General features: G+C 37.3%; 2 protein-coding genes across 2 annotated transcripts; both read left to right on the top strand.

Annotated features, from left to right (window-relative positions):
* The first annotated feature begins 145 nt into the window (after nt 1–145).
* LOC127979533 (endoribonuclease ZC3H12A) lies at nt 146–8316 on the top strand. The gene is made up of 6 exons (XM_052585060.1): nt 146–311; nt 1079–1649; nt 3772–3911; nt 5063–5297; nt 5385–5485; nt 6056–8316. Exons 2-6 carry the CDS (start codon nt 1114–1116, stop codon nt 6973–6975), a joined length of 1932 nt encoding a protein of 643 aa, XP_052441020.1. The 5' UTR covers nt 146–311; nt 1079–1113; the 3' UTR covers nt 6976–8316.
* Nucleotides 8317–14287: 5971 nt separating this feature from the next.
* Nucleotides 14288–21323, top strand: LOC127978588 (E3 ubiquitin-protein ligase TRIM39-like). The gene is made up of 8 exons (XM_052583359.1): nt 14288–14451; nt 15204–15278; nt 15515–16068; nt 16217–16312; nt 17195–17428; nt 17520–17658; nt 18362–18397; nt 18541–21323. The coding sequence occupies exons 2-8, from the start codon at nt 15224–15226 to the stop codon at nt 19086–19088; spliced, it is 1662 nt and encodes a 553-aa protein (XP_052439319.1). The 5' UTR covers nt 14288–14451; nt 15204–15223; the 3' UTR covers nt 19089–21323.
* The last annotated feature ends 5768 nt before the right edge of the window (nt 21324–27091 follow it).

The following is a 27091-nucleotide window of genomic DNA, read 5'->3' as shown; positions in this document are numbered from 1 at the left end:
CAAAACAAATATTTTTTATAGAAATACAAAAGTTAAATAAAAACGCTAACATGACTAAAAATAGTAGCAACATCATTTGAAAACTTCCTTATTTTTAAAGTTAATTATTTTTAGATAGCGTTTGCCTTTGAAAAACAAAGGTCTCCGTGACGTCATCGCTTCCTGGTTTTGCGTTTGAAACTTAAAGGTGTGCCGATTCTCTCTCCGGTATTTTGCTGCTTTGGATTCAACTGGGGCGAAACTTACGATCTTATCAACATTATCACAAGAGGACAGCAGCTCGAAACACAAAGAGAACGGATCAAGTAAAGGTACGTTTAACTTTTATTCTGTTTGTAACTTTTCCTACTTGTATATTTGTACTAGCCTACATAAACGCGCACCAAGCGATAGTCTCGGCATATTAACGTTTCTAATAGTTGACATAGACATTTATTTAGTAACCTGATAGTAAACGGTTTAATGTCTGCTTATATTGTGATCTTATGTTGAATTTAACTTGGTAAACAAAGTGTTGAGGTTCAGTAAGGGGACAGCGCGCGTCCATGTGCTGAAATGCGGGAACGCGCCGCAAGTAAAGAATATGGAAACAATGAAATAATGTGATGTTGCTGTTATTACTGTCAGTAGTTCATAATCTATAAATAAAAAATGAGAAATGAAACCGGCTCATTTTAAAGTTTAACGTATGGAAATTACATTTCCTGTGCACTAGCAGACTTTGGTTTTATAGCTTGTTTATAGATTGAAGCGATTTAGTACATATTTATTATTTTTATATTTTTAAGAATTTCTATATTTTATACGTTTTAATATAATGCAAACTCATTCATGTTTAAGTTCTTTATTTTTTTATAGATTTTAATAAAATATTAATAAAATAATCTATTGAATCGTAGTTTAAAATTCATAATTAAATTCAGAAATGTTTTTTGAAATATTTACCAGATTGTCACAACACATAACCTCATTGCCATGTGATATTTAGATAATTAGATGTTGTAATGTAATCTGAGGCTATAAAAAAAAGGAGTTATGATTGATTTATCATATCTATTATTACACATTCTCTAAACAGGTGTGACTGACAAAGACGTTTTTCCGGATGAAGAGATGAGTGCTGAAATCAGCACCATTCCCACGTTACAATTGTATTTGGATTCCTTTTGGTCTTCCAGCATAGGATCCCACAGTTCTGACATAAACACCACCAACGCATGGGTAACAGCACCCAAATCTTCGTACAGCCCTCCTGTTTCCAGCAGCATTATAATGGACCCGGCCCAGTCCAGCCCGACTCCAGACGAATCCTCAGAACCCTGCTCTGAATTTCAGGCTCAGCTCGACCTGTTCCTCAAGCTGGGATTTTCCCAAACACAGATCCGTGCCACTTTCCTGAAACTTGGCCTCAATGCAGACACCAACAGGGTTTTGGGTGAGCTTATCCAGGCTGCTGGGGAATCAGAGGAGAGAGAGGAACCTACAGCCTCCACGGTGCTGGTTTCACGTGGGGATGCTTCCAATAAAGTCCAAAGTGCCCAAAATCACTGTCACAATGTTCCAGCAGTGTCAGGTGCTCCAGAAGAGCTGGTAGAGGATGAGGACGCACTCAGACCCATTGTCATTGATGGGTCTAATGTAGCCATGAGGTAAGTTTACTGTAAACCTGGCATGCTCTAAGATTTTTAAAGAAGTGTTTACAGTGACATTTAAGTCCGTCTTCTACCACTTTACTATTGAAGTTGTTTACGGTAAATTTAAAGGTCCTTAACCTTTAAAGGTCTTTTTTGACCTTTTTCTTCGTGTCAGATGTTTAAATTTGAAAAATCACAAGATAGCACTTTTTTTTGGTAAAAGTAAAACTGAACATAAACTTTGAATTTGGAGTCATTTGGATTTAATGGTTTTGACAGAAGTCTCTTATTCTGCTGAAAAGTTATCTTCAATATCACATGAATACATTATGTTTGAAAATGTATAGAAATAGAAAACTACAAACAGTTGATTGTAGTTATAGTTACAAGTATAGTTACAAGATGATAAAACAGTCAGGGAATATTCATCATGTTATGGTTAAGCATGTTTGTTTACAGTAAAATAGATGAATGGAGTTTTAAAATTGAGACTTTCTGTTTTTAAGAAACAGCTTTGCCAAAAATGAAACCTCTTTTCTTGCTGAAAACGGAGATGGATTTGTGTTTATGTGAATGTGTGCAACTTGACTGAATATCTGGTTTTCATGTTACAAGAAATGGATGGAACATTATTTGCTATTCACGGGACAGGCTGGATCGTGTTTTAACACTCAACTTATCTTATTTATAGTATACACTTAAACTCTTTTTACCCATGGCACAATATTATTTTTATCCTCAAATGTTTCGCATATGATTTGCTGAGTAATTCATTCTAAATGTCAGACCAGAACATCAGGAAGTTATTAGGAGAAGTTAGATCATATGTTGCCAGTACAACTTATATTGATAGACAAGGTTTTTTTTTTGGTGTGTGTGTGTGTGAGAGAGAGCGAGAGAGAGTACTTATTTATCAACACCTATGTGTTTAATGATCTTTTAAAAACCCTCCCTTTGTATTTCACGTGCATCTGCAAGTGGAGTCCAGGTTTGCACCTGCAGGCTCCTGTATGGGTCATCACTCCAGTATGCAAATAATCTTATATGCAAATCATCGTCGTTTCCCGTCCCCTCCCTTCCTTCTCTTACTATCCTAAAGGAGAATGTATGTGAAAAGAACGCTGTGTAACAGAACAGGCCCGACAGCATTGCAACACAGCTTCTGATTGGATAACTCTGCCCACCTTTGCTATTTTTGCTCCTATAAATCAAACGTTTTTAATTACCTCCCAGAACAGACTGTTTTCAAACACCCAGTTCTGTTTATCCCAGGCACTTTTAAAAGATCCTGGCTTGAATAGACTTGTTCATACAATTAAATTGATTTTGAACTCCTTTGCGGTGCCGAAAATCCTTGGTGTTCCCTGTCAAAAATGACAAGGCTGTTAAAAAAAATCTTTGTAAAGCTGTCATTATGCTAATCAAATCTTAGATTCAATCTTTGGCAATTGTCAACTTATACGCATCCTCATTTGTGAAAGATTTTGGCAATGTTCATTCAAAAACTAATGTGCAGTAGCTCAGTTAAATGAGGCCTACGATGAGTTCGTTCCAAAAAGAAATACAAAAACTGCTTATTGAAAGAAAACATTTTAATAGAAAGATAGAATCCAATACTTAGCAGTAATCTAGCATAACAAAAAAAAAAAAAGTGCGTTTTTTTTCATACCATTATAATTAAAATGTCAAAATAAACTATCAAAGAAACCTTGCATGCCTTATATCAGTAATGGTGCTTTATTTAGTTGCATTTTATTTAGTGATTTCACTGGAATGTGAAAACATGATATAATTCAGCCATAATTAATCTCGCCGTGAAAATAGCCACAGAAGCTTGAATGGCATTAAACACAAAAACTGGAATGTGTATTCCTGCCCATTTTCACCTTCAACTAAGAAAGGAGCATAACAAATGTGATTATAATGATCTTAATGCAGAAACTGTTTCCAGCAAATCTGAAGAGAGATAACTAGAAAAATATTTTCCAAAAAATAACACTTAAACAAGTTTGATATGATATTCCTTGTTTGATCAAAAGCATCTGTTAAATTAATGTCTTCGCAAGCCATACAGTTTCCTTATGCAAATTCTAAACGAATTGAAATTTACACGTACAAAACATTTTCTGTTTTGTAGTCACGGGAACAAGGAAGTTTTTTCCTGTCTGGGAATTCAGTTGGCGGTGAACTTCTTCCTGGAGCGGGGTCATGTTGACATCACAGTGTTTGTGCCTTCCTGGAGAAAAGAACAGCCGCGACCTGATGTGCCTATAACAGGTGAGGAACAGGGAATGCATGCACCGTCTGTCAGAAACAATTCCTGCTTTCCAGAGGGAATCACATTCCCATAAGTGAGGTCTGTTTCCTCTTACCAGCAAAACTGCTAAAAAGAGATTTGCAGTATATTGGAAGCCAAATGATGTATGAATGTCCAACTAAATTACACTTGGAATACAGGAAATACATTTCTGGTTTTATGTCTGGTCTTCAACCTCAGGTCTCAAATAATAGAACTGGAAGTATGGGAAAACCCCAGATTGGTTTTATTTGTGTAGCTGTTTGAATGAAGTATGTCATAAGATATATTGGCAAGTACCTGGGGTTTTTAAAACCTGTGCAACTTCCTTATATCATAAAGAAGGCCACAGTGGAATAATACAACCGCTGCTTTTGCCTGGTAAGATGTTCCAGCCTGCTTGATCTGCATTGTTTGCCAAACCCTCTCCTAAGTTTGACCTGTCTAGAGGGTAATGTGGTTGGCGATAATTCTCAGCATCCAAAAAATAGTTGTGATGTTGATCGGTCTTAACAGTTGACATTTAACTATGCAAACATGTATGTTTTATATTCCTGCTAAACTGTCTATGTGTAAATGGGCACTCGTCCAATGAAAATCACAAGCAAATGAATAGGCCAAGAATCTTTTTTCCCTTGGGCTGTTTGTTCCGGCTGGTGCGAAGGGTAACTGAATACCAAGAAAACCATGTTTACTTTTAACAGAATAGAGACCATGTTCCAAGAAGATCCGTCAATCAATGGTGATGTCAGATTAATTGCGTTATACTAGTAATTACGTTTATCAATATTTGCTTAGAAAACACGTTTAAGGATATTACATAATTGTGGCAGACAAAAACATTTAATTTGATATGGCAAAAAGAACATAAACATAATTTTTCATTCTGTCCAAGGTTTGCACAAAAAAAAAGATATTTTTGAGCCATTGCATAGCTCAATGTTTTGTTTTAACATTGAACTTTTAATCAAGGTCATACTAGTGTGAAAAACTAATTATTATGCATTTAATTCTACAAGCGCAAACATGCATTTAAGTGTTAAGTGACTAAATGTATTTATTTATTGTACAGATTTGTAATAGTTGACAAAGTAAAGCAACAAAGTTGAGATTTCATGAATGTTTTTCTCAGATCAGCACATTCTACGTGAATTAGAGCGGAGGAAGCTCTTGGTATTCACACCATCCAGAAGGGTGGCAGGAAAACGAGTGGTTTGCTATGATGACCGTTTCATCGTAAAGCTGGCATACGAATCCGACGGCATCATTGTTTCCAATGATACTTACCGAGATCTACAAGGAGAACGTCCTGAGTGGAAGCGTTTTATAGAGGGGAGGCTTCTGATGTATTCGTTCGTCAATGACAAGTAAGTGCCATTGCATTTTGGTGTTCGCAGCATAGGTCAAGTTGTTTGATAGCCCAATTTGATTAAATTTACAATGCTTTTATGTAGGTTTATGCCTCCAGATGACCCTTTGGGAAGACATGGACCCACCTTAGACAACTTTCTTAGGAAAACTCCACGTATACCTAAGAAACAACCCTGTCCTTATGGTAAGAATCAAAAACATTTTTCTCCAGCTTTCATGAATGATTAACATTGAAGTGAGTTGATGCAGTAACATGTTAGTGTAATTATCAGGGTGTGGCTTGACATTTTTATTTGCCATGGCCCATATAAAAAGTATAACCCAGATATAAGGAATTAATGAACAATATACACGGCTGTTCAAGCTTTGGGTCGTTAAGACGGTTTTCTTTGTTAATATGTTTTGACTTGTCGTTTATTCCTGTAATGCAAAGCTGAATTTTCAGCAACTTCAGAATGATCCTTCAGAAATCACTCTAATAATGCTGATTTGCTCAAGAAATATTTTATATATTATTATCAATATTAGATACAGTTGTGCTGCTTAATATTTTTGTGGAAACCATGATACAATGATGAATAAACAAAATAGAAAAGCAACAGTCATTTGATAAAAGGACTCTTTCATTACATTATAAATATCTTTTGATTGACACCCAAACTTTTGAATGGTGTTATATCCCATATTCTTCTGACCACACAAGGATAGCATGTGTTATTTGAACAAGAATTCAAATCTCCTGTTTTCAATGCAGGAAAGAAGTGCACTTATGGAATCAAGTGCAAGTTCCATCATCCGGAGCGAACCAAGCAATCCCAGCGTGCCCTGGCCGATGAGCTCAGAGACAAAGCCAAAATTTCATCCACACCGCACAAACCTCAGCCAGTGTCCAGTCAGAGTCCACCTCTGGAGGAAGTAATGGAACAGAAACTCTCCCTGGATGCTGGATCTCTTAAGAAGAGTTACGCCAGTGAAAATGTCCTTGTCATTAAAGCAGCCCCCCAGCCGACTCAAAGGAAGTTTCCTTTGAAAAAAGAGCGTCGGCATTCGCCAACAAGTCTAGATTCCTTTCCCAGGGGATCTCAGGAGCGTTTGGATTCTGGCTTGGGTTCCTACGAATGCCATTCTCCTGAAGCATCCCATTGTGATCGCTACTGCGACCACAGGAAGTCCAAACCATCCAACAATGGGCGGCATCGTTACGTTCCGGCCAATAGCCAACCCTGCAGTTGCTGTCCTTACCAACCCCTCAGCACTGGTGGAGTCGGTCAGCACCATAGCATGGACCTGTCCAGTTCAACAAACCCGGGTTACACTCAACCCCGATATCACTCCTATGGAGGAGGTCCAGTTTACCCACCTGTTAACATGTCCCAGTATTCATTTCCACACAACAGAGGGCCTCCTTGTCAACGGGGCTACTGGTCTGACCATTATGATGGCTATCCTCCAGCATCCCATAATGCCATGCTGCCAGAGAGAGGACATGGCCACTGGTCACCCTCCAATCACAATCCTCAGTGCTCTGAACGGGAGCAGGTAAGAAAGAAATTACTAGCAATTTTCAATGCACGTTTGGTGGACAGAGCCATGGACATGTTCCCATATCTCCTGGACCCACAAAGACTGGCCGCAGAGATTTTGACCCTTCAGTCTCAGGATGGGGCTTTTTAGTTTATCTTTTTTGAAGGACTAGGTGACAAGACAAAGATTCTGGCACCAAAGTGTTACAATAAGTTCTCAGCCGAAAGTGATTTAACTGGAGTTTGTTGTGTAATTCAGTGTAGCTCTGCCCACAGTGAAATCTCATTGGTCTACAATCCCGCTGTTTTTGTTGTGCAGTGTTTTGCTTTTTAACGAGGACATAAAAATTACTTTTTTGTAGGAGACTGTCATGTAATGCAGTGTATCCCCGCCCACAGTGAAATCTCATTGGTCCACAGTCCCACTTTATATCAGAGATGTTCTGATTGACTGTTTTTGTTGAGTCATGCAGCGTTTTTTTCGATTAGCGAGAACACAAAAATAATTTTCGTTGGAGTCTGTCACATAATGCAGAGTAGCTGCAACTATGTCAGATATATTCTGATTGGCTGTTTGTGTCAAGCAAGTGGTGTAGCTCCGCCCACAGTAGAATCTCAGTGGTCCAATGTTCCGATTCGCATCAGATTTTATGTTCTGATTGGCTGTTTTTGTCAAGACATACAGCGTTTTGCTATTAGCAAGGCCAGAAAAATGACTTGACTTTTAAAAAATGTTGTGATTCCTAATCAGGGCACATTTTGAAATAAGATTTGATTAATGTTAATGTTAAAAATAGAGTTATAGTTTAGTAGATGTGTAATTTTTGTGATGAAATGGACTCAATTCAAGCCATTCAGAAGATTTTATTTCTGTTGTATTTTGAATATTGTTATTTGACCTCAACTATGGTGAAATCACTATTTGTTGTATTATATAATTATTATCTTGCTGTGGTTCTCAAGAGTATAATATCAGTTTGGGTTTCATAGTTTTTACAAAATATGCAATCATATCTGATAATGGAATGACAAAATTGCAGATTTATTTGTGGAAAAACCTCTTTTTTTGTGGTTCTGCACGATTCGCAGTACTGTGTATGTTGAATGTGTTGGCACCATGTGCCGTAACTGACATTTGTCAAGCAGAACTACCACAAAGGTAGAAGAGTATGCACCCTATGGTGTATTTTTCTATAACTTATAAAATGTCCTCATGAATGCAAGCATCACCATTGTAACTTGACATATTTTTCAAAGTTCTCAAAGGTAATTGCCGAAAACATGGAAAGTCATGGAACTTTTGGTGACTCTGTTAGTTTGTATTGAAGCTGTTCAGAGTTTAAAAAGGGAGTCGGCAATACTAAGTAGGCAATTTTTTGCCTTTTTATTTTTATTTTTATTATACATAAGTTGTATGTTCTTTGCCCATTTAAATATGCATTTGCTTTTTATGCTGTATCTCATATTCTGAAAATAAAATGCCATATTTATATACACAAATCAGTCTTTTACTTTTATTCGACTTGTGTTGTTCCTCTGCATAAATGAACGTTTGTTTATGACAATAAAGATCAGACCTGACCTTCAGAAGCTTTCATGCTGCAGGCGGCGGCCTCATTTTTGAAAGAAGCATTCCTCAAAAATCACTGTTCCATCCTAGAAAGCACCTAATGTATATGCTTTTATTTACTGCAGACAGGTTTTATCCCCCCCCCCCCCCCACCAACCACAGAAACGTAATGACAGGCATTTTGACTCAGCGATTAATTAGCCTAGTAGAGATATAATCCACCAACATCAGAAGTATCTATCAAGATTTCATATTGAAAGGGCAAATGTTTCTTCTCCTGGAAAAGCTGGTGGTATTTATTGACATATAATTGGCATTAGTACTCATACAGGACAACTTTTGTTCAGCATACTTCACAACTATAGTATAGTTGCAGTGAAATTCTCAAAATAAAAAAAAAAATAAAAAATGACATGAAATGCAGATCTTATTTTGTTATTTAGTATTTAACTTTTGTTCGTTTTAAATTATTTTTATTATTAGTCATGTACTTGTTAAACCATGCACTTGTATTAAAAAATGTAATAAAATTAATGAATGCTATAAAAAAATTATAGAATAGACTAGAATGACATTGTTTATATAATACAAATAATATAACAAATTCAATGCAAAAACGATGCATTTAATAACATGTTAGATTACAGAATAATACCTTTTCTATGGGATTTCTTGAATCTATGGTTTAACGTTTTTCATTTCAACTGGAAAAATACAAACCACACCACACAGCAGCACAGGCGTCAGAAAAGGCAGTCTACGGGAAGTACTGTAGATGTCCTTAATAGATATCAACGGAAGTGGTCTGTGGGGGTGAGGATTTCAGAGGAATTAAAGGTTTGAGTGGGAAAACAACATGCTAATTATTTTCCTGACTAAATTTAGTAAGCTTTTTATTAATATTATATGTGACGAAGCTACTTTCAGGACTAACAGCCATCATGACTCATGAGATGTGACATCTGATACAGCATCTTTCTGTGGTTCAGATCATGCCTCTAGTGTGCATGGTCAGTGGATTTGGATTTCCCCAAAACTGTAATTTACTTTTTTTGTCTGCTATTGGGGTCATATGCTGAAAGATGGAACTCTGAAATGCAGTGAAAATACCACGATGTAGAACACTGTCTGTTTCACTTCCCCTGGTTTGTGTGATACAAAATGCCCCAAACTTTAACTGGACTATACAAGTCTCAACTGGTGTCTTGTGAAAATTATACAGTACCTTTTGGGAGAAATTTTGAACTAAATTTAGTTACTAGTATATTCAGTTAGTTAAGTACGTATTTTTTGATAAGCCTTTAAAATCAGATCTATTTTTTACTTAGACCTAATTAATAAAACCAAAGACATGACAAACTTCTTTTTGAAATATTTATATTATTTATTTATTTGATTTGCATGATTTTTAGTCCTTGCACTATTACTAGTTTATTTATTCACTGAGTTAGTTAAATTGGTTGGTTGAGTACTAAGGTTTGTTTGATGTACCTTTCAATTCAGAACTATGATTTCTTCAGAAGTTAATTGATAAAATAAACAGTAGAAAATAACATATTTTTTTATTTCTTTTAATTATTACTTTTATGCATGATTCTTAGACCTTGCGCTCATGCTATTTTATTCATTTTTTATTTTATTTAGTGAGTTAAGTACTTAGTTTTTGATCCATTCACAACTAAGATCTACTAGTTTGTAAAAATGTATTGATATAACCAATTACATAACTTCTACATCTATCTAGCTATCTCTCTCTGTATAAATGTGTGTGTGTGTGTGTGTGTGTTGAAAATCTAAAAATGCAGAAGGTTTTGTGTGAGGGATAGATTAAGGGTAAGGACATAGAAAACGCAATACAGTTTAGACCATTATGCCGTTAGAGAATCTCTGTTAACCACATGTACCAACATTTGCGTGTGTTTGTATTTTTGTCTTTTTTAATTGCAAAACAATATGCAGTCATAGGCAGTAACACCTGCGTGTCTTATCAGACATCATTGTTATGAAACAGCAAGCTTATCTCCCTGCGCTCACTATGAAGGGGATGTACCGAAATTTCCTATGAAGACCATTTCGATACTAATCTTAATTTTCTGTAATCAAAAATGTTTTGGTGGACAGAATTTTTTTTAAATGGTTTCCACTATTTCATTTCTGTCTTTGACATTCACAGGATGGAATTTTGCAATTGTCAAAGACAAAACCAAAGAAAAAAAGTGCAAGCATCACTATTACGTACATTACTCATAGCCTTATGTGTGTGTGTGTGTGTGTGTGTGTGGGTGTACTTGTTTATTACCAAATGTGCCCACAAGGATAGTAATCCCTGACATTTTCGACATTGTGGGTGGTCCCAACAAGGGGGGGGGGGGGGGTATTAAAAATAGTAAATAAGTTGTGATCTGAAAGTATAACAATTCAAACAGGTTTTCTGTAAGGGGTAGGTTAAGGAATAGGGTATAGAAAATATAGTTTGGTCAGTATAAAAGTAATGGAAGTGTATGGAAATGTATATTTGCTATCTGCAGATCATAGATGTGGATCTGGCCTGCCTGTGCTGTACTGGGCTTCAGAATGGTCTGATCTGACTCAAATATTGACTCATAACTTTATTTTCTGCACATGGATGCAAGTCTGAGCTCGCCTCAGCGCAGAACAAACAGAAGACAGGAACACGTGTCTGCAGAAACCAACACTAGCATTTTTGTGGCTTCTAGATTTTATCTTGTGCTTGATTGTCCTCAAAATCTGCTGTCAAACAGAGCAAATAAACATACAGGAGTAGATAATCAGAGTCATTCAGGCCTTCTCAAGTGCACAGAGACGTGAACGATTCTGTCAGAAGCTCAGATTTGTGATTCTTATCTGTAGCTCTTTGCTAGACATTAGCGACTTTGACGGATTAGCCTGAAGCAACAAATGTCACCCTATTAAGGTAGCACAATTTAATAATTGACAGGAATGAAAAGGAGGCTGTGTGAAATATAGTTCATTTGGATAAATCTTATGTTTAAAAATGGGTTTGTTACTCTAGTTTTGTCAACATGAACAGATAGGCTACTGTCATGTCAAATATATTAGCTTATAAATATTTTAGCCCTATACTGATTCATCCTCAGATGGTTTTACATGCTCTGTTTCATTTGGATAAAATAATGGTATTAGTTGTATGAAGATCATTGTAATATACATATGGTGGAATTTAAAACCCCTTAACTGTCACTCACATATTTGAAGGCTTGAATGTGCATGACACAAACCTAAATTTTTATAATTAATTACTGAAAACATTTTGTTACATGATTTTGATGTACCATTTTCATGGCAATGCAATGTTTGAATTTAAAATGGGTTTTAAAGGATGAATTTTGGGATTTTAGGTCTTAAAGTGATATATAATTATATAAAACGTAGGCGGGGGGGGGGGGGGGGGGGGGGTGACAGTTAGGCTTATCTCTTTATGTAAACAGCATTCTGCCATCTGCCACTTAAGCAACAATGAAATTCACTTAAATGGATACTCAACTTTCAAATAAGATCACAGATAATAAATCTGTCCAACTCCCTGTGTGCTAAAGTAAACAACAATAACCATACGTCATGTTCTTAAAAACAACTTTCGAGAAGAAGGTGTGGCCACGTCACATCCGATAAGAACCGTCACTGCGAGAGAACGGTGGCCTCTACTGGACACGTTTGGGAATGCATCACTTATCACTTTCACTTCATTCTTGGTTAGGACAAATATTTCCATATCCACTGAGAAATTTCCGTTTCGCAGTAGTTTACTGATAATTATGGAAAATTGCAGAAAAAGAAAAAAAAACTTGCAGCAGATACATTATGAAGCACCAGATCCAATGAGGAGTCCAGGATAGTCTACGGAAAGTCTACTAGTCCTGAGGAGCTCATTACTGTTCAGTGAGAAATTCAGAGAAAGTGAAACTCACTTGATCAACTTTTGTTTGAATTTCCCAACATTTTATAACAGTAGCCAGGTGGCGAAGACAAGAAACAATAAACTAAATTACAATGTCGCTTGTAACATTGTAACACCCCCCCACCCCCCCGCCACCAGAACGCCCATTGTCCAAACAGACATCATAGCAACCGTTACCATTCCCAAAGCCGAAAACACAACGTGAGCGGTGCCTACAATGGATAAAACAGTGTGGACGGCCCCACTCCCAGTTAAATGCGTCGAACATTACAGATAATAAAAAAAAATGGATATGTGAATGCCTTATATTTTATTTTATGCATTTCATTTTATTTCTCTTTTGATTCTCAAAACAACAGAGAAATGTTAGTTAGCTTTGACACGCATGTAGGTTTAGCTAGCCCTTGTATTTGAACAAAATCGCTACTCGCAAATGACAATAATCAATAGGTATTGCTCCAAAAAGGTCACTGACACGCACTGGTATACCTCTTCCCGTAATGGCAATATGTCGCGCTGGTCGTGTTTGACCATTTGTTTGTCGGAGGTAGCAACAGTTACTAAGGGGGGCGGGGCTCGGCGAAAGGCTAATCGACACAAATCGTGCGTGTTGCCAATAGAGACAAAAGCTGTTGTTGTGAATAATTATATATCGAATTTGGTCTTTTAATTGAACGTAACGTATCCTAATACATTATGCCATATTAAGTTTTTGTTTTTTTTCTACAGGAGGAAAACGCTTTACGAAAGACTTTGTGTATAGTAGTAGGCCTACTAATTTAGTTTTAATCATTTAATCACCACCACAGCGTCTTGTCTCCATTGGCAACATGCATGTTGATTGCAAGTGACGTCACAGGTGTGCAAGTAAGCGATTGCAAGTGACCTTGTAATTTAGTTTCTTTTTTCTTGTCTTCATCACCTGGCTACTGTTGTAAAATGTTGAAAGATTCGAACAAAAATTGATCAATAAATAGAACAAAAAAATAAAAATAAATAAAGACTGCAAGTGACGTCGCTAGCGGAAGCACAAGTGTCTGAGAGTACAAGTGCAAGTCTGCAGCCAGACCCTTCTCGACAGGAATGTCTGGAATACGCAAATATTAAAATCACTTATCACTTTAACTTCATTCTTGGTTAGGACAAATTGTATTTACACTTGAGTAATCAAAAATATTACAAGAAGCAAATGGCCTTAATTGTTTGATGTTCATCAGTTTAGTCTATTGGTCAATATTTGTTTGTCAGAAACAATGCTTTTTTTTCTTAAAAAGAGGTGAAGAATAATGGTAGAATCTTCATCAACATCAACAAAAGGAAGAGAAAACAGAAGACTGAGTGATTTCTGTGTTGAAAGAAAGCTGAAAGCCCAAAAGGTGATTTTTTTTTTTAATTGTTAGCCTTCCGCATGTTTTTTTAATCCCTTCTCAAAAGCGATGGGGACAAAATCGAACCTGAAAAAAAGTGGTGGGGACATGTCCCATGGTACCACATATCCCATCTGCAAATTAGGCCAATGCTTTAATGCAAGTTATTTGAATACATTTTATTGAATTGTGATTTGAAAATACTGTCACACTCGCAGTCACACTGTTGTTCTGAATATCAACATGACTGTCATTACCTGATCTCTTAGTAAACTTATAGCACACCTCTCCTCAATAAGAGTACTACAGTGCAAACGCTGCAAGATGAAGTTTAATACTTTGGTTGAAAGTCTTATGGTGACTATTAACGTATCACTGATTCTTGCCTTTGAGACTTCATACTGAACTGCTGGGGTTGATAGAGAAGCAGCAGAAAGCAGCAAATAAACAGGAGAAAGAGCTGGCGCAGGAGATCACAAAACAAGACATAACAAATGTTGTTTTTATTCTTCAAGTATTGTTTTATTCTGGAGCTAAATGCTCCAGTAGTCTGCTGTTGCTATACTGATCTTTTATGGGTAGCCTTTGTTCTGGATATTGATAAGAGATGGACTGTGACCTTATTGCAGTTCATTGAGAGATAAAGTTACACGATTAACAACAATATAAATACCCGAAACGATCAAACTCTTTAGAAAACAGAATATTTTTTCAGCCAAAGACCTTTGTGGACACATCTGACTCTCACGGGTAAGTGATGGAAATATAAGAGAGATTGTCCTAAATAGGTTTCTAATGGAGGTGGTCTGGTTTAGTTTAACATAATCATATTTAAACATGTAAATTAATCATCTACTCTATCTGTTTTCTGCATTGAAATGGTATCAGAATTGTGTTAAAAGTAATTTGATCGGTGGCAAAGAGAAGTTTGGTGTTTCTGTCCCTTTTTGCACAACCTAAAGACTAAGAAGGGTTTCTCGTCTGTGGTAAGTGAGATCCACTTTACTGCTTTACAGTTTAGTTAGTCAACCCTAATAAAACACACCAACCTGTATATAGTTTATAGTAATCCTGAAAACCTTGATTAACTTGCTCAGGTGTGTTTGATCAGGACGGAAGCTTAATTTTGCAGGAAAATTTACCTCTCAGGCCAAAACTAAGAAACCTTTGACTAACAGGAAGTATCTGCTACACAGTAGGAAAATCACATTAACATACTTTGAAATAAATAAATATTTAATCAAAGCAACAGCATTTTATGAGTCACTGTGATGATTTAAGAGCCGTGATTATATTTCCTCCATGTACAATCAATATTTATATGATAACTTTTTTTAATGGTTTTGATCCAATCACTTATTTGTTTATACCTCAGTGATCAAAAACATACTCATTATTGCCACAAGAAAACTGGCTTATTTTTTTATTTATGATAATTGACCATTGATCATGATTTATATTGTGAAATAACTTATAAATTGTGTATTTTCTGTCCTAAAAAGACTTGAAGAGGGCATGAGCAATGGCAGAATCAATTGAAGAAACAAAGAGAAAGAGTATAGACTCTATACATCCAGGTAAGACAATACAACCCCAAAAGTCGCAGCCAGTCAAATGTTTCAACACTCCTAACTATTTTATATTTTAACATTGTTTATTGATCACCTGGTGGTTGCTGATGTTGATGACCAGCTGACTGTACATACTTAATGATACTGTTAATATATTAATTTCATTATTTATGCAGAAACCTTTGTGAACATTTTGCCCTTTGACAAGTAGAGTGATTTATCTTCATCATTTATTTTTCGAGTCATGTCATCCTCCAGTGGTCCACTGACTGAGGAGCTTCAGTGCTCTATATGTCTGGATGTGTTCACTGATCCAGTCAGCACTCCATGTGGACACAACTTCTGCAAGACCTGTCTGAATAAGTGCTGGGACAACAGTCAGACCTGCAGCTGTCCATACTGTAAATATACATTCAAGCAAAGACCTGATCTCAAGATTAATACCACACTCAGAGAGATCGTAGATCACTATAAACAGAAAAGTCCTGAGGATAAAACCGAAGTTCTGTGTGATTTCTGTGAGGAAAGAAAGCTGAAAGCCCTGAAGTCATGTCTGGTGTGTCAGAGCTCTTACTGTGAAACTCACCTGCAGCCTCATTTAAGAGTGGCAGGTTTAAAGAAACACAAACTGATGGATCCTGTGAGAAACCTGGAGGACTATATATGTCAGAAACATGAGAGACCTCTGGAGCTGTTCTGCAGAGATGATCAGACGAGTGTGTGTTCAATGTGCACTGCGACAGACCACAAGAACCACAACACTGTTCCTCTAGAAGAAGAGAGTCAAGAGAAGAAGGTAGTTTATAATGTCTCATATCCTGAAGAATCAAATATTTTTTATCTTGTGAAGTAAGTTTAAAATGTAAACGTACTGAAAATTATCTTCAGAAGACAGAAAATCTCTGTTATGTTAAAAATGTGTGTGTTTTGTTCTCTATCTATAGACTCAACTGATGAAGACACAGAAAGATGTGCAGCAGATGATCCAGGACAGAATTCAGAAGATTCAAGACATCAAACACTCAGCAGAAGCCAGAAAAGTGAGTTTAAAAAAATGTAACCCATTCAGACTCTGCTTACATTGGAATGGACATCATGGTTCCTAGTTTAAACCGAGCGCCAACCTCCCGCTCTCTCTCCAATAAGGCCAATAAGCCACACTTTAGGCTTCAAAAACACACTTCAGGAGTCTACGGTGACGTCACGGACACTACGTCCGTGTTTTCATACAGTCTATGGTTTAAACCAATATAATTTTGTGTTTTTATAATTTAAGTAATATCTGGTCACTCGTTGGTCCCTGATCAACAACAAACCCTAACCATGGGGTTCGTTTCCCAGAAGTGTTTAGGTTTCCTTCCCTGACTGAGCTTTAGGCATCAAAAAGAAAGTCCTGGCTAACCAACACAATGGACATCAGGTCTTGAATGAATTCAGCAGGAACCTCTTGACTTTAATTTTGTGCCAGGTTGTGAAATTTGTGCATGCATTTCAATGATAAAATATAAAGCTACAAATTCTATTGGTAATGTTTTATGCAAAATAATATGTTTTTATTAGAAAATTATTATCTTCAAAGTGACTATAAACCGTCATTGGCTTTTTCATCAGTTTTAGTGAGAGAGAAACGGTGAATGTGAAATGAGTGAATCCACAACACACACACATACTGTACACACACCATAGGCACTCATGCCTTTATACTACAGTGCAAACAATTAGAAATGTTTAAATAAGCCAGAAGATTAATATGATTGGTCTGAATATTGACATGGCTATGATTACCTGATTACTTAGAAAAATAATCTCACATGTCAATTTTTTTTCAAACTCTTTAAACCACTGATAAATGAACAATAGTAACAATGATTATTGTTTTAGCAAAGAAACGTAATAATTTGTTAATTGAACTGCTTGAGCAGAGAAATACAGAGAAGGAGAAAGCAGCTTGTGCTGAGCTCTTTACTGATTTCATCCGCTCCATTGAGAGATGTCAGACTGAACTACTGGAGATGATGGAGGAGCAGCAGAAATCAGCAGAGAAACAGGAGCAAGAGCTCATTAAAGATCTGGAGCAGGAGATCAGTGAGCTAAAGATGAGAAACACTGAGCTGGAGCAGCTCTCACACACTGAAGATCACCTCCACCTCCTACAGGTCAGTCAACATCTCTCTGATTAATGATAATGCAGTTTATGACACCGTAACACTCCCAATGCTGAAGGATTTCTCCTCTCTCCTGCTGTAGATTTCCTCAGCCCTGCGCAGTCTTAAAAACACCAGGAACTGGCCTGAGATCAGTGTGAAGACTCATGAGAATCTGAAGACTCTGAGGAGAGCTCTGACTCAACTGCAGGAAACTCTAGATGAGAAACTGACGCAAACTGGTAAGAATGAGTCTATGTCAAGCTGAAATAAGAGAAGTATGTGGTCGTGTTTGTGGCTCATTATCAGATCAGAATCAGAAAGAGCTTTATTGCCAAGTATGCTTACGCAAACAAGGAATTTGTTTTAGTGACATAAGCTTCCAGTACACAGAGACAACAACACACAGAAAAAAAAAAAAAAAAAAAAGAAAAAAAAAGATATTTACAAATTGGCAAATAAATAAGTGTATAAACAATTGTGCTATAAATGATAATGGAATAGGATAGAGTGAGATGCAGGAATGTTCTAGGATGGAGGGTGGAGATGGAGATGGTAAAGAGGACAGGTAATTTTTTTTTATCTCTAATGTCAAATTAATCTTGTACTAAAAACTTCATCCCTGTAACCACAAATATGAGACATTAGTGCATATGTGAACATGTTTAGATAAGAAACTACACAGAGAAAAAACTCATTTAATATGAACTGATTATATTATGCCCTTGTGAATACCTGTAAGATTAAATCAGTTGAAGAAAAGATTTTTAATGTTTTAGAAAATCAAATTGACTGACATCAGGGTCATGATATCTGACATCAGTCAAGAGGCACATTTGTTGCTCAGAAGACAAAGAGTGTATGTGAAATTTCTGACCTGTAGCTGTTTATATAGGCATAGTTAATAAACAGCCTGAATATCTCATGATATTTAATTGTCATTAGTTTCCACAGAGCTGAAGTGGATGCAACAGTACGCAGGTATGTTGTCTGAACTACACTATTTTACATTCAGATATTCTCAGCTTCATTACTGCACTACAATCTGATTAACAATTTATTAAATATTCAATCACAAAATCTGTGTATGGTGAAATTGTGATTGATATTCTCTGTTTCCTCAGTGGATGTGACTCTGGATCCTGATACAGCTCATCCTAGACTCATCCTGTCTGATGATGGAAAACAAGTGAAAGACGGAAACGTTTATCAAAAAATCCTAGACAAACCGGAAAGATTTGATACATGCGTAAATGTCCTGGGAAAGCAGGGATTATCCTCAGGGAGATTTTATTTTGAGGTGCAGGTGAAGGAAAAGACTGAATGGGATTTAGGAGTGGTCAGTGAATCCATTAACAGGAAGGGAAAGATCACTGCTAGTCCGAAAACTGGATTCTGGACTGTGGTTCTGAGGTATGGGAATGAATATAAGGCTGGTGCTGGTCCTTATGTCCCTCTGTCTCTAAGAGTGAAGCCACAGCGGATCGGTGTGTTTGTGGATTATGAGGAGGGTCTGATCTCATTTTATGATGTGGAGTCCAGCTTTCATATATACTCTTTCACTGGTCAGTCTTTCACTGGAAAACTCTATCCATATTTTAGCCCCTCCTTAAACTACAAGGGTAATAACTCAAGCCCACTGATCATCACTCCTGTCAATTACTATAAATGATTTTTTCCAAAAATGTCATAAATACTGATGCTTATTTCCTTGAACCTGAACATTTGAAAGAAGATACAGTTGAGCATATCCACAGGCAGGGGCTCAAACTAACTTTTGTCCCAACATTTTACGGTCATTTAAGACTTTATAAATCATTTAAGACCACGTTTACAAGGTAACTCAACAAGACTGAGAAATTTGACATAATTGTGTGTGTTTTAGTGCATTTAAGCTCTACTGGTGCACTGTCTAAAGTGGCTCAGAATGCAGCCAAATGCGCAGCCTTTCAGACTATACTTCACTGCACCGTTTAGGCGGCGTGACCCCAGGTATGTGTCGCCAAATTCTCGGGTTATGAAGAATAAAGAAGGGAAAAGTTAATCTTCCGAAATGAAGCAGCAAAATCTTCTCAGGTAAAAGTTATTAGAACCGTGTCTAGGGACCAGCTGGCCATCACTGCTCTGACTTTATCAGTCCATTTGTATCCTATTATTTGATTTGCTCTCGTCAATTACGACAGAACAGCTAATCACGATGATATTGTCTTCGGAAAATATGATTTTATTCACTTATGTCAGAAACAGCAAATCTCTTTAAAAACTGGCTGTTGTTTTCACTTCATTGCATTGTTATAATTCATAAAAGTTGTACTTTATATCAGCTGAAAGCAAACGGCGTACGCTATTCTTTCAGTGGCGACACATGGATAGGTTTTCTAAGTGTATTTATGCTTTGTTTTTGAATGAAAACAGTGCATCCCTACAGCGCGGCTGACCCAGAAGATAGTGTCAGTGTATTTGTTGCCGTTTTAGAAAATGGATTTAACATTCAACATGAGACCATAGTCTGGACTATTTTTTGATTGTTCCTGGTTAGGAAGAGTCTGGTGTTTGAGAGATGTGGCTTAATTTTTTTCATTTCAAGAGGCTGGTTTAATAATTTGCTATTAGCCATCTTCAGCTATGGACAGTGATTGGACATTGATATACTTTTGTATTTAATAAATCCACTGAACTGAAATCCCCTTGACTACTGTACATTTTTGACAATATAGACATTAGTATGTGGTGACTGCATTAATTTCAGATGTATAATAACTGTTTTTCCCAAAGACTTAGCTTTAGTAGCTATAGTAGCTGAAATGTATTTTAAGTGAAACAGTTTTATTGTTATAGATTGGGGCGAATCCTGTTCATGGAGATATACCTTCCCACAGAGTTCAGTTCCAACCCTGATTAAACAAACCTGTCTGTAATTTTCAAGTGCTCCTTCACATCCTAATTAGTTATTTCAGGTGTGTTTGGGCCAGAGACAGGGCTAGCACTAAGGGGCCAAAGTTTTGCCAATGAGAAAAATCTCAGATGCCTTGCACTGGCAGCCCACTGGGGCCTGTAAAGGGCCAGTGCAGGATTGTTTGCAGGGGATGAGCCCTTCCGAATGGAACGTGGAAGTGATGCCAAACAGCTTCCCTGTGCAAAGGATCATGGGGGCCTGCAGTGTCCATCAGTTGTACCCATTGAAATCCTTCATTCTGACAGAATGGCCCTTTGAAGAGGCCAGTTTTGAGACCTTCGGTTTGGAATGACCCTTAAATATGGCGGCCAATGACTGTTTTCACTCTGAAGGCCGGAGGGTGAAATATCCCATTTAGAACGCACCATGGTCCATTTGTTGTGGCCACAATATATTAAACTCAGCTCCTAGAGGGCCACAGTCTACTAACTTCACAGAGTTTAGTTCCAGCCTTGCTCCAACAAACATTCCTGGGCTGCGTTCAGTGCCAACAAAATAGTGCAAAACAGTTTTTAAATGGAAAGATTGGTGCATTGAACACCCTGTTCTGCTGAGACAAGAGTTGCAACTATGGCAGCTGAGAAGGCCATTCTTTGTGTTCTTTTTGAAGAATTTCCAGAGGCTGATGAAATCAGTATAAATAGGTGTTTAATACTGCAAAATACACCTGATGTTACAGTCACTGACCTTGCTGTCCAGAATAAAAGAGAACATCCCAATCGAGTGAAGGGATTTGTGATTCCTAATTATTGTGATCAGGATGAAAAGACAAATATTTCCAGTGAAAGATAATCCACTCCTTACCTCCGAGACTGTGTGATCTATATGACTTTATTATTTTTATTGTGAGTTTTAGGCTTAGCAATATTGCTGATCACTGTTGTTGTGCTATGATATATAATATTTACCATTATATAATTAGAGGTGTATAGAAAAGTTCATGAAAGTGTCACTCCATAATACAGTAGCAAAATATATAAATATGTATTTTTGTTACATTAAACAGTCTAGCACACCTTCCTAAGGAAAGGATATGGACCAGAAAAAATTGCAATTATTAAATGATATTTAGACATACTTAAAGTTCCAGATCTATACTCTTATTATTTTAGTTATTTGCGTTGTAAATAAACATGTGCAAACAATATACTTGCTCTTGTGAATTTATTTTGATGTTAATTACTAGAGCTGTAGTCAAGTCCAGCTTTGTCGAGTCCAAGTCAAGTCCAAGTCCAGGACTAGTCGAGACCGAGTCAAGACCGAGTCCAAAGAGGTTCGAGTCCAAGTCAAGTCCAAGTCCAAAAGTTTCGAGTCCAAGTCCAAGACCGAGTCCAAATGAAAGAAAAAAGGGTCCTCTTCAAGACCACATACTTAACTACTGATAATGTTTGTGATGCGAGAGACAACATATCTCCTATTCTAAGAAAATCATTTTACATTATTATTTGTAATGATCAAAAAGCATGTGCAAAGTAACAACTCTGTAGGACAGGGGTCTCCAAACTACATCCTGGATGGCCAATGTCCTGAAAAGTTTAGCTCCAACTGGCCTTAAAACACCTGGAAGATTAGTGTGTCTAGTAAGAGCTTGATTAGGTTCAAGTGTGTATAATTAGGGTTAAAGCTAACAGGGGCATTACACAAGATACCGGGCCCTATGCTTAGGCAGTCCTGATGGGCCCCCAAGGCCCCCACCCATGAAAATATCCAGGTAAAAAATATATATTTCAGATTCATACTTTTCAAGGGCCCTCTCTTCCTTTGGGGCCTTGCTAATGAGTACTGGTTTTACCCCCAGTCCGACCCTGGGAGCTAAACTTGGATAAACAAACACAGTTTGGAACCGTAAGGTCAAATCATTTTTATGTACTTTATTTTTTGTTGACATTATATCTGTGGTCAAAAATGTATATGACTATGCCTAATTGGCACAGTGCACAGACACACGCAAAGCTCGGGATATGACAAATGCGCGCAGCAAGGCTAGAATGGATACGTTTGGCTCTACTGGACATGCGCACATAAATACAGCGACATTTTTGTCATACTGTGCTAGTGCTTGCATAGACTAGTCGAGCTCTGTCGGAAACAATCGACTACTCCAGCATGCATTAACCATAATGCATACAAAGTGTTTGCAAGTACGACGTGAATTTTAGAATTACAATATTGCGTGGAGCTGTTACTACTATATGACCTTATCTATGTTGCATGTAACAATAAAATATGTAATAATCAGGGTTGTGCCTGAAGCCGAATGCCTTATTCGGAATGGCAAGTATAATGGCTTAAAAAACGAATAACGCACAAGAAATAATTCTGCCTGAATACTCGGCTAAAGCTAACACAGTCTGGTGTTTGCTAGATAACAGGTGAGCCAGGGGATCAGCGCCAGATGTGAATCAATGTAAACTTTGAGTGAAAAAATCGCAAATCAAACACCGCATTGTTGTCGCCTCTCTGTGCATCTCTCAGAAATCAGAGCGTTGCAAGAGTAATTTTACCTATAATAATACATCATAGCTACACGTTATATTATTTGTATATATTTAAAAGGCAAATATTGAAAGCTTAGGCTACCATGATACGAATGAATGGAATAAGCATAGCGCGCTCACCAATCAAACAGCCACGCTGCGCGTCTCAGTCTCTCAAAAACCAAATCAGTTCTCTCTCAAGAGTAGGCTAATAATCAGCTTCGATACGGATACATTGTCTACTTGTCCTACATGTTTGCATATTTACCTTTTGCTGGTTTGCGCGGAACACACACATCTGTTTAGTGAAGTTCATTAACATTAAGGGCCCTATCTTGCACCCAGCGCAATTGACTTTGTACACCGACGCATGTGTCATTCCTATTTTGCACCCGCGCAAAGCGCGCTTTTCCCTCCACAGAAGCACGTCGCTAAACTAGTGAATGAACTTGCGCTCCCTGGGCGGTTCAGCGCAAAAAAGGAGGCGTGTTCCGGCGCAAACAATCCCTGGTGCTATTTTGCTGTTCCATTAATCAATTGCGCCACTGACCAGAAAAAACCTAGTCTAAAGTCAGTGGCGCGTTGCGCGTTGTTCATTATGCTATTTTAAGGGCGCATGCTTGACCATAATGTATAGCGTGCACAACGTGCATACACTTTGCTCATGTAATCTACACAGATGCTACAGTTATTTTTGCAAATCATAAATTGTTACACTAAAAAAATATTAACACATGAGATGACGGAAATCATTGTGAAATCTTGCTTACAAATTATTCAGGCTAATTGTAGTAATTAAGGATCAGACCTGTTTGCCCGATAGTGGCAAGACATATATGTATATAAGGACATCTGACAAATTTGTTTGTCCGTCAAGAACCAGGAAAAAAAAAAATCGATGAAACAATTGTGGCTATTTCCTCCCACGCCTGTTTAACTGACGCTATTTTGGGTGGGTTTCTCCCATCCCCATACAACACAACTTCTCTGTCTTTCACTGCTCTTACAAGAACATCAGTCTCCTCGGCTGTGAACCGCTCCTGGCGTGCGCCTGGTAAATACGCCACAATAATAGCAATCCATAATGGAACTTGCGCACCTGCTTTTAAAGGGAATGTTGGATGACGCTCTGATTGGTTTATTTCACGTTACGCCCAAACCACACCTATGAATAATGAAGCTACTTCAGACCAACCCATTTTAGATTTGCGCCGGGCGCAAGAGCCATTTATCCCGCCGGGAAAATAGCAACAGCGCCGAGACCCGCCCACAAACTTACTTGCGCTTCGCGCTTTGACACTTGCGTTTCAGATCGTTAAAATAGGGCCCTAAGACTCGCTCAAAGTGTTCTGCGTAATGAAAATGTGTGCATCGAATGGATTCAGTCGTGTTCAAATGATCACTAAACGTTTGTCATGACATCTCTCTGCTTGCATGATAAATATTATTTCAGAAATTAATAATTATTTCAGTTTAACACGACATACTTGTTCAGTGATAACTACGAAAAAATATATAAAAAGTCATAACAGTCTTATCAAGTAACTGTACGATGTTGTATCCGAATGCAGATAGGAAAATTTTTGTGATTGTTACAGATACAAATACTGGCTGTTACATGACAATTTAAATATGTAATGTCATATATAAAGTTTTTAAAATTTGCATATGTAATTGTTGCATAAGGCTATACATTAATACGCGTTTATTGATTAAAAAAAAAGGCTATCTAGGTGTAGACGTAAATAAAACACAATCTAACAGGTAAAAAATTAAATTAGAAACATCTAAACTTTTCAGGTCGCAGTAAGTGCACCACTGGTCATGCACATCCTTTCCCGGAACAATACTGAAAGCTAAGATGGAGAAACAGATGATCATAGCTGTACAAGGATAGCCATTTTTTAAATGAATCTATTAGCAGAGCTACTGCAAGGGATTTTTAGTGCTGGAATTCCATTTATTCTTTGCTGAAACTTCTGCGTCATCATGGAGAGCGGGTCATGGTTGCCCAGCAACAGCAGACGCCACTGGAGCGCGAGCGTAGATTACAGAGTGCTTTGGAAATAAGGAGAGCGGCGCGCCTAGCGTTTTCCACACGTTTTCAGTCGCGACATCATGCAAATGTGGTTTTGTTTTGAAGGAGAAATTTTTTATTTTATTTTTTTGCTGGACTCGGTCGAGACCAACTAGAAGACTTGGCGAGTCCAATGGCCAAGTCCGAGACAAGTCCGAGTGCAAATTCAACAAGTCCGAGACAAGTCCGAGACGACAGAAAAATGTCTCGAGTCCGGACTCGAGTCCAAGACCAGACTCGAGTACTACAGCCCTATTAATTACATTGTGAGAGTTGTCTTTTTAATACCGCGTGGTATATACTGTATACATGTTGCTGGTGATTGGGCTGACATGTTTGACACACGGACCAAACAAGAGAAAACGCATCTCAAACCCTGTTGCACACCAGGAAACATGTTGTTTAAACCGGAATCCGGAGCAAAATGACTAAACTAAGTGAACTGAACACTACCTTCTTGGTCAACATAGTAATCTGTACATTTTTGTCAAGCCATCAGTTTTACCTGCAATCTTCTACATCATTGACTATTTTTTTTAGAAGAAGACTCCAGCTCACCAAAAACATTTCATTTCAGAGCAAATCCATTCTTGGTTTCTGAACAAAAAATTCTGTATCGAAAATAAATTTCGGTTTAACAATTTGCAATTTTAATGGGGCTTTATTTAAATAAGGAAGATGGATGTTGGATGTGTTTAGGGTAATAGTGTTGTTTACAAAATAATGCAAATGTTTATTTAATAAAATGCATGTTTTTTCAAATGTAACATTTTGTGAGTTTTTAATAAATGTCATTTTTGTGTCAAAAATAGTCACTTAAATTTACAGTACACAAAACTAATGCAGTTATGCCTTTTAACAGTAGTCTTACATTCGCTGTGATAGAAATCACAGTAAGAAATCATAGTTACTGTGATAAAATTTACAGTTAGCATATACTGTGGAATGTACAACAGCAACTTGCGTGCTAATTTACTCATTGTATTATGAAAGGAACTATTCATCTCCAGAAGGTAAGATTTCATTGAAACTCATTTGACACTCATCAATCCACTAATTTATACTTATAAATAAGATATTTTATTTATTTATTTTTATTTTTTTATGAAAACGCTTGAAGAGGTCAAGGACAATCATCAACAAAATCTACACAAAAAAAGAGGAACAAAAAGATGGATTTTGTGTGTGAGCTCTTACTGTGAAACTCATCTGGAGCCTCATTTAAGAGTGGCAGGTTTAAAGAAACACAAACTGATGAATCCTGTGAGAAATCTGGAGGACTATATATGTCAGAAACATGAGAGACCTCTGGAGCTGTTCTGTAGAGATGATCAGACGAGTGTGTGTCTGATGTGCACTGCGACAGACCACAAGAACCACAACACTGTTCCTCTAGAAGAAGAGAGTCAAGAGAAGAAGGTAAAAGTTAATGACAACTGATTTTAAAGTGAATTTTATCGGCCCATTTCAACCAAAATCCTAAAAGGAACATGCACAGAAGAACACACAGGAAATGTTTGTAATGATAAATGTGTCTTTGTTTTTCTTTGTCTATAGACTCAACTGATGAAGTCATAGAAGGAGATGATCCTGAAAAATAAACATCTTCAACATATCAAACACGTAATTGCATTCAGTTCATTTAACATGTATTTGGATTATTTTGTTTTGCTCCTCCAGGAGTCCTAAAATATACATTCCAACAGTACTGGGACTTTTGACAGTTTGTATCACTCCACTTGTCTGTTTGTTCAGATTCTCAGTCTGTGTTTCATCCCTGTGGCTCTGAGGAATGGCAATAAATACACCGCTTGTAATGATTTGTATCTGCCTCTGTATATAGGTACAATGAAGCCACAGCGGATCGGTGTGTTTGTGGATTACGAGGAGGGTCTGGTCTCTTTTTATGATGTGGAGTCTGGCTCTCATATCTACTTTTATGCCGGTCTGTCTTTCACTGAAAAACTCTATCCATATATGCCCATGCCTACACAATGAAGGTACAAATTTAATCCCACTGATCAATATTTTTTTTTATTCATTTCTTATTCATGCTTCTTCACACTCCAATCTGGACGAGGCCAAATACACACACACACACACAAGAGTTCATTTGGCAACCACCATTAAATCAAGGCAGTACACGACACTACAATTCCCACAAG

Source organism: Carassius gibelio, chromosome B19, assembly GCF_023724105.1.
Source record: "Carassius gibelio isolate Cgi1373 ecotype wild population from Czech Republic chromosome B19, carGib1.2-hapl.c, whole genome shotgun sequence".
NCBI lineage: Eukaryota > Metazoa > Chordata > Actinopteri > Cypriniformes > Cyprinidae > Carassius > Carassius gibelio.
This window is presented reverse-complemented; position numbering and strand designations above follow the sequence as displayed.

Excerpts from the sequence above, each read along its gene's own strand:
- LOC127978588 (XM_052583359.1), top strand. The coding sequence starts at position 15,224 with ATGGCAGAATCAATTGAAGAAACAAAGAGAAAGAGTATAGACTCTATA. Across the intron at positions 16,313-17,194 it reads ACTCAGCAGAAGCCAGAAAA|AGAAATACAGAGAAGGAGAA; the intron begins GTGAGTTTAAAA and ends CTGCTTGAGCAG. Across the intron at positions 17,429-17,519 it reads ATCACCTCCACCTCCTACAG|ATTTCCTCAGCCCTGCGCAG; the intron begins GTCAGTCAACAT and ends CTCCTGCTGTAG.
- LOC127979533 (XM_052585060.1), top strand. The coding sequence starts at position 1,114 with ATGAGTGCTGAAATCAGCACCATTCCCACGTTACAATTGTATTTGGAT. Across the intron at positions 1,650-3,771 it reads GGGTCTAATGTAGCCATGAG|TCACGGGAACAAGGAAGTTT; the intron begins GTAAGTTTACTG and ends TCTGTTTTGTAG. Across the intron at positions 5,486-6,055 it reads GAAACAACCCTGTCCTTATG|GAAAGAAGTGCACTTATGGA; the intron begins GTAAGAATCAAA and ends TTTTCAATGCAG.